General features: G+C 32.2%; 2 protein-coding genes and 1 non-coding gene across 3 annotated transcripts; 1 reads left to right on the top strand and 2 right to left on the bottom strand.

Annotated features, from left to right (window-relative positions):
* Positions 1-1,870: 1,870 nt before the first annotated feature.
* On the bottom strand, positions 1,871-4,227 carry LOC107370391 (uncharacterized). The gene is made up of 5 exons (XM_089269659.1): positions 4,151-4,227; positions 3,502-3,866; positions 3,335-3,429; positions 2,982-3,125; positions 1,871-2,858 (listed from the first exon to the last, which is right to left on the bottom strand). The coding sequence occupies exons 2-5, from the start codon at positions 3,849-3,851 to the stop codon at positions 2,317-2,319; spliced, it is 1,131 nt and encodes a 376-aa protein (XP_089125785.1). The 5' UTR covers positions 3,852-3,866; positions 4,151-4,227; the 3' UTR covers positions 1,871-2,316.
* On the bottom strand, positions 2,180-2,251 carry TRNAP-CGG (transfer RNA proline (anticodon CGG)). The gene has a single exon. It is a non-coding gene; the product is annotated as a tRNA-Pro (tRNA).
* A 665-nt stretch (positions 4,228-4,892) lies between the features above and the next one.
* Positions 4,893-5,653, top strand: LOC107370356 (uncharacterized). The gene is made up of 2 exons (XM_015938348.3): positions 4,893-4,988; positions 5,055-5,653. The coding sequence occupies exons 1-2, from the start codon at positions 4,931-4,933 to the stop codon at positions 5,630-5,632; spliced, it is 636 nt and encodes a 211-aa protein (XP_015793834.2). The 5' UTR covers positions 4,893-4,930; the 3' UTR covers positions 5,633-5,653.
* Positions 5,654-6,129: the final 476 nt, after the last annotated feature.

Below are 6,129 nucleotides of genomic sequence, written 5' to 3'. Positions count from 1 at the left end.
AAGCACAGTAATTTTATCTTTGCGTAAGATGACAAAAATTAATATCCAGAAGTTGTGAGCATCTCACTGGTGGTTGATTGTAACACAGATAAACTGAATATCTCACGATTTAAGTTCATCACATTAATACCATGTTAATACAGTAACATCGAAGCCCGCTCTACATGCTAAATAGTTTGTAAAACACATGTACTCATCATGAATGATAAAACAATAGGAATTTTTAATAATAGGAATTATTTGAATAAAAAATAACATGTGAGAGCTAAACCAACAAAGACTTCCCACGATTCTTATCTTATACCTTCTCATATCAAGAGGCTCGTTTCATTACAACGCCATCTCTGTATTTTTATAGCTTCACGAAAAATAAGCTTTTCTACGCGTTAAGATCATTGACTAATTTCCACTCGTTGGGTTGTTGATCAAAATTAACCAAATAAACGATCTTATACGATTTTTAAACAATCGAAAATAAATTTTAAAATATTAAAGTCTATTGAAAATCTTACTTCTTCATCCTTTTCGTAATGTCAAAAAAATAAAACGTTAATCGCTGTCTTGTTGTTAATGGTGTTAAGTAATGTGAATAACAGTAATTTGGTGAGTAATTTATTGAATCATGAGTTAGATAAATTGCAAGGTTGATTTGTTTATCAATGGTAAAATTTGTTGAATTGGATGTAATATTTGCTGGAAATAAGTGAAATTGGTTCGTTGGTCAACAGATCTGTGAGTTAAAAAAAGACGAATCCTGCCATTGTTGCATGATAAAATAATGAATTAGTTGACTAATGATCTGATTATCGTTTAATAAGACTAATTGCAACTCAATTGGCTAATTATATCCATTAAAAGTGTTGGCATACAAATGATTTAAAAAATTATGAGACATTTCCGATTCACTTACAACGCTTATTCAATTCTTATTTTTAAATAATCCGGAAAATATTGTAAAATAGTTATGGATAGTGAAAGTGACTTTCAATTACATTCACAATGATATTATTATTACACGTATTATCATGATAAGTTCTAATTGCCAATTTATGGATTATTTGCTTAAAAAACCATTATTAGCTTGTATAATTAAGATAGTCGAGTTAATAAACCTGTTAAAATAAAATTTTTCAATCTCAAGTCTTTGGGTGCGTTTCTCATATTAACTTAAGCTGTCTGATTGATTAAATTGCTTCTTGTTGCATTCATTTTGCATTTATTTCAAGTAGCACCATTTAAGCTTTCAACACCAAGAAATGATGATTATTGGATTTGTATCTTAAACTTGAAGGTTGTTACAATAATAATTTCCGATCAATATGTTTTACATTTGCCTATGATTTAATATCTTGAGTAACTAATCGAGCTCCAATCAGTATTGAATTCTTTAGGAATAATCTGAGACGATTAAAGTAGTAACAAGGTTTAATATACCTAAATCAATAGCCTTGATTAAGATATTTCCGACCATCAATTGAATTTCAAGAACACGTAACTCATCCGATGATTCAAATGCTTTTCACTTATCATTGAGACAAACAGATGTTATAAATAGCAGAAATATATCAATGTTGATCCATTTTTGTGCACTCAACAGCTTTTTGCTTGATCAGTATTGGATTGGTTTAAAACACAATTAGCCAAGTATGACAACAGAACAGAATGAATGAATATGAATAAGTGACCTGATAGTTATGACCTCAAGCATTCAAAAACAAGATATGATAGCATTGAGATGCAGTATTTAATAAAATTAATTCTGTTCACAAACATATCAGCAAGGTAATAAAGCATTTGTGATCCGTTCAAGGCATTTGATAAGAAAATCAAATGACGATAAAGATGCGTGAATAAATAGTAAACTTGTTGATTAATGGAAATTTTGGTTGTATATATTGAAATTTGAGATAACATTGTAAATTGATTGGTTCGCTTGTTAAGTTTTACTTATTTGTTACTTTTATAGATTTATATAATAATAGATTATATTAATATGCACATGTAAATAATCTTTCAATTACACTTTTGTCCGACAAAATAGACCTCACTTTACAGGTCCCATATGGAAAATGTTTCAAAAAGAGAAAGAGAGGAAAGAAATGAAGAGAAAAAATTTCAAGACAACATTTCCATAGTACATGATCAGAGACAATTAATCAGCCAACTACGATACACAAAAGGGGTCAGCCGGGATTTGAACCCGGGACCTCTCGCACCCGAAGCGAGAATCATACCCCTAGACCACTGACCCAACCATTAGACAACTATCAAATTGTTCAATTCAAATCGGTCTAACAATTGTGGGTTTGGTTTAAATTATTGGGTCTGCGATTGCGGTTGTTGTTGTTGCTGCTGCGATTGTTGTTGTTGTTGCTGTTGTTGTGACTGCACCTGCACTTGAGACTGTTGCTGTGGTTGTTGTTGTTGTTGCGGCTGCTGCTGCTGCTGCTGCTGTTGCGGTCTTTGTTGTGGGGGTTGTTGCTGTTGTTGTTGTTGTGGTGGTCTTTGTGGTTGTGTTTGTTGTTGTTGTTGTTGGGGTTGGGGTTGAGGTTGGGATTGCGATTGCGATTGCGATTGAGGTTGAGGTTGGGATTGAGCTTGAGCTTGAGCCTGAGGCTGGGCTTGAGGTTGAGGTTGTGGAGCGGAATTAAAAGTGAACTGTGTTCCTAATGAGGAGTCTAAAGGTAAAGATATAAGCTGGATGGTGGTTGATGATGGTATTGAATTAACGATATGCTGTGGTTGAGCCACAACTAATGAGGATGGTAAATTATTGGCGATAATTGTTGTATGATTGTTAGTTGATGATCGATTACCCCTAGATCCTCCTGGATTCAAATGAGTTTTTCGATGTCGATCTATAAGAAAAGTATAAATTAAAAATTGCTCTGTAATATTGAGATAGAACCAGCATTTTGTTTGACAAGATATCTTTTTTACTCAAATGTCAAGTATAAAGGTTCAACTAATTTCAAACTTACTAAGTTTGTCTTTACGATAAAAACCTCGACCACATATATCACATGGAAATGGTCTTTCTCCCGTATGAATCATTGAATGTCTTCTAAGGTGGTTTTTCTGTGAAAATGAACGGCCACATGTATCACAAGTGAATGGTTTATCACCTAAAATAAGAAATACACCATAAAAATAAAATTAGTCATTTAAAATAGCTAAAAACATATTTTCGCGGTTCATTGTGTTACTCAAGACTAAATATCAATAATTGAAGAGATGTAAACCCTATTGGAGGAAAGCCTTACCAAAAGTTTTACAGATGCAATAAAAATTAAAAAGAACGAGATATTATTTAGAGAACCCATATAACTATTACCTGTATGTGTCCGCATATGATCAAGTAATTTACATCTATAAGAAAATCCTGATCCACAAATCTCACATGCACAAGACTTTTCTCCATGAGCTTGCCTAAACAGATGGATACAAAGAATAACGAGATATTAGAGACATATTTTGGTAATCTTTAAAAACTTAACCCACCTTATATGAATTCTAACTCTTTCTGCACTAGCAAACAGTTTACCACATTGTTGACAAGGTACACTTTTCTCTACTTTGGTATGCACCGTCAAATGACTCTGCAGTTCGGTGGCACTTTTAAATGGTATCTTGCAGGACGGACAGCCCCAAACAATTGGAACAGTTGCACAGCTAGTGATGCTGATTGTATTATTTGCATTAACATTGCTGTTTATAGTTTGGGTAGTGACAACAGGTGATGTTGCAGGAATTAAAATGGTTTTTGCTTGATGTGTAGCCAGTTGGGCTTGAATCTGTTGGGTTGGATGTTGCCTATTGGAGTTGGCCTGAATTAGATTCCTCGTTTCCATCTGGTAATCCTAAAACTTTGAAAGGAATGAAAGTTCCGTAGGCCAGAGATATAAAGAAAGAAAATAAGGAAAATAGGAAGAGAAATAGATTTATATGTTTATTAGAACATGAAGAGCAAAACAGACCAGGAAAGATAAAGAAATGAAAAAAAAGTAAGAGGAGAAAGAAGGTAACTGAGAGTGAAAGTTGATCTGTAGGGTATCACAAAAATTGAATCAATCAACAAATGAATTTAAGATTGTAATAATTGTTTGAAAAAAAATAAAATATTCACAATTTTTTTACACAATCAACTAACATTAAGAATGGAAATGTTCTTCATTTTTTATCAAAGAAAACAATTTAAGCTGATATTTTATTCATATTATTATCGGTATATTTTCTTAAGGAAGGAAAGCTTATTTAACGATCTGGTAAAGAGACAAACGGTACAGCGACATCTATTAGTCATTTATTTAGTCGATTAAAATGGCGTTAATATAAATGTTGTCCATCGATTAAGTTTTAATTACATTTCAATTTTTTAATTAAAATTAAATTTTCGCTTCAATTTAGCCATCGAAAAGAAACGAAACTTCTTCTGTACATTACATACAGATAGTAAAACAGCCAAGTTACACCCTAGTCTGTGATTTACTCATCAAATTGTTGACATTAATTGTTTGCCATTTTCAATTTTTTTACCCGGATTTAAACCTAATTGGTAGGTAATTTACCAGCATTCGTAGAAATACTTAAAATATAATAACTAGACAAAACAAATCAAATAAGTTCGTAATTAACAGTGTTGTATGTATTGATAACGATTTCCAGTGAACTGGAGTCATTAAATTTAATTCTTAGTTTTTCCATTGTTTCATCTATTGGACTGAAATAAATTGAAGGTTATTATTTAGATAATATAAAATATACTCAAAGATAGTGTTACCATGAAATCCTAAAAGTGGAATGATCTAGACAAAATCAGATGCATTTATCAAGATTTGGGTGAAAAAAGACAATATAAAAGCAACTTATTGTCACTGGAAGCTGATCAGTAGAGTTACTAAAAAACTGTAACAATAATAAGCACCAAAAAATGAGTAAATTATTTTTAACATTTAGTGTTATTTTCCTCCAAGCTTTCACAGCATTGGGTAAGTTGATTATCAAATTATTGAACCAATCAAGTTGATTAACACAGCTCTGTCTCCTAAATTTAGCTAGCGTGGATGAACCAGTTCCATGGTTAATTTGGGCTGCAACTGATCCTGCTGAAGATGCTGAAGCCGCAAAAATAAATGCAACCAAATTTTACGAGTTTGGTCAGGAACATCTTTACGAATTGGCGGAGTACTACAAAAATAATGACGTTGTCGCTGCATCGATACTCTTAGCTACCAATGGTAAAGAATCTGGTACCGATGGTGTTAATTGGGCAGCTGTTATGGCCAAACTTGCATTTAAAAGAGCCGTCGGAGCCTCGGAAGATGCAGAACATGGTCTTCCTTCACTTGTTATATGGGCGATTCGGAATACTGGATCAGGAACTGAATATCCTTCAGTTGATGAACACAAATTGGTTAAATACATTCTGTCTCGTAAGGCTGATTGTTTGAGATACATTTACAATGGAGATGTTGATGGTTTAATTGAATTCCTTGACCAAACCAAGTCTGAATCAGGGTCTGAAAGTATTGATTGGAGAACAATTATACTTGATCTTACAGAGAATCGGCAACTCTTTGAATACTCATGTGGCATCTTAAATCTTCAACTGTGTAATAGATTGCCTAAATAAAATATTAATATCAACAATAAATATCAAATCTTGTTGATTTTTGGCTGCTTTTATAACTTGACTTCGGCTGAAATCGGATTAAAACCAACATTTGTTTCACTTAAAAAAATTAAATCATGATATTTTGTAATAATTTATCGCTGTTGTCATTTTTAAATCTTGATCAAAAATTGTCAATGATTCTGATGAAAACTGATCGATAATAAAAGATGAGATTACTTGAAATCTCTTATGAGAGAAATTCGCTAACAATATTCAATCGAAGAATCGAAACCATGATTTAAAATAATTTTAAGGGCGTTTTAAAGCATTACAACAAAGATGTTTCTGTTATTGAAACGATTAGGTTGAGCTTAAATTTAAAATACATTATAATGATCTAACATTTAACTTAATCAATCACATGAATCCAATTAATTAATTTGTTAGTTAAAATATGAGGTTGTCCTTTGGATTGGGATGAAACCACAATTGCGGTTGTATCTTATGAACCTTTG

This window comes from Tetranychus urticae, chromosome 3 (genome assembly GCF_039701765.1).
Source record: "Tetranychus urticae isolate SD_2017Ah chromosome 3, NJAU_TeUrti_SD_1.0, whole genome shotgun sequence".
Lineage (NCBI taxonomy): Eukaryota > Metazoa > Arthropoda > Arachnida > Trombidiformes > Tetranychidae > Tetranychus > Tetranychus urticae.
Note: the sequence above shows the minus strand (reverse complement) of the source record. Positions and strands in the feature narration are given on the sequence as shown.

What these genes read in the sequence shown, in the direction of transcription:
- LOC107370391 (XM_089269659.1), bottom strand. Translation starts at nt 3,851, where the DNA reads ATGGAAACGAGGAATCTAATTCAGGCCAACTCCAATAGGCAACATCCA. An exon ending in TCATATGCGGACACATACAG is followed by an intron (nt 3,126 to 3,334) that starts GTAATAGTTATA and finishes TTCTTATTTTAG; the next exon opens with GTGATAAACCATTCACTTGT. An exon ending in TTATCGTAAAGACAAACTTA is followed by an intron (nt 2,859 to 2,981) that starts GTAAGTTTGAAA and finishes CTTTTCTTATAG; the next exon opens with ATCGACATCGAAAAACTCAT.
- LOC107370356 (XM_015938348.3), top strand. Translation starts at nt 4,931, where the DNA reads ATGAGTAAATTATTTTTAACATTTAGTGTTATTTTCCTCCAAGCTTTC. An exon ending in CCAAGCTTTCACAGCATTGG is followed by an intron (nt 4,989 to 5,054) that starts GTAAGTTGATTA and finishes TCCTAAATTTAG; the next exon opens with CTAGCGTGGATGAACCAGTT.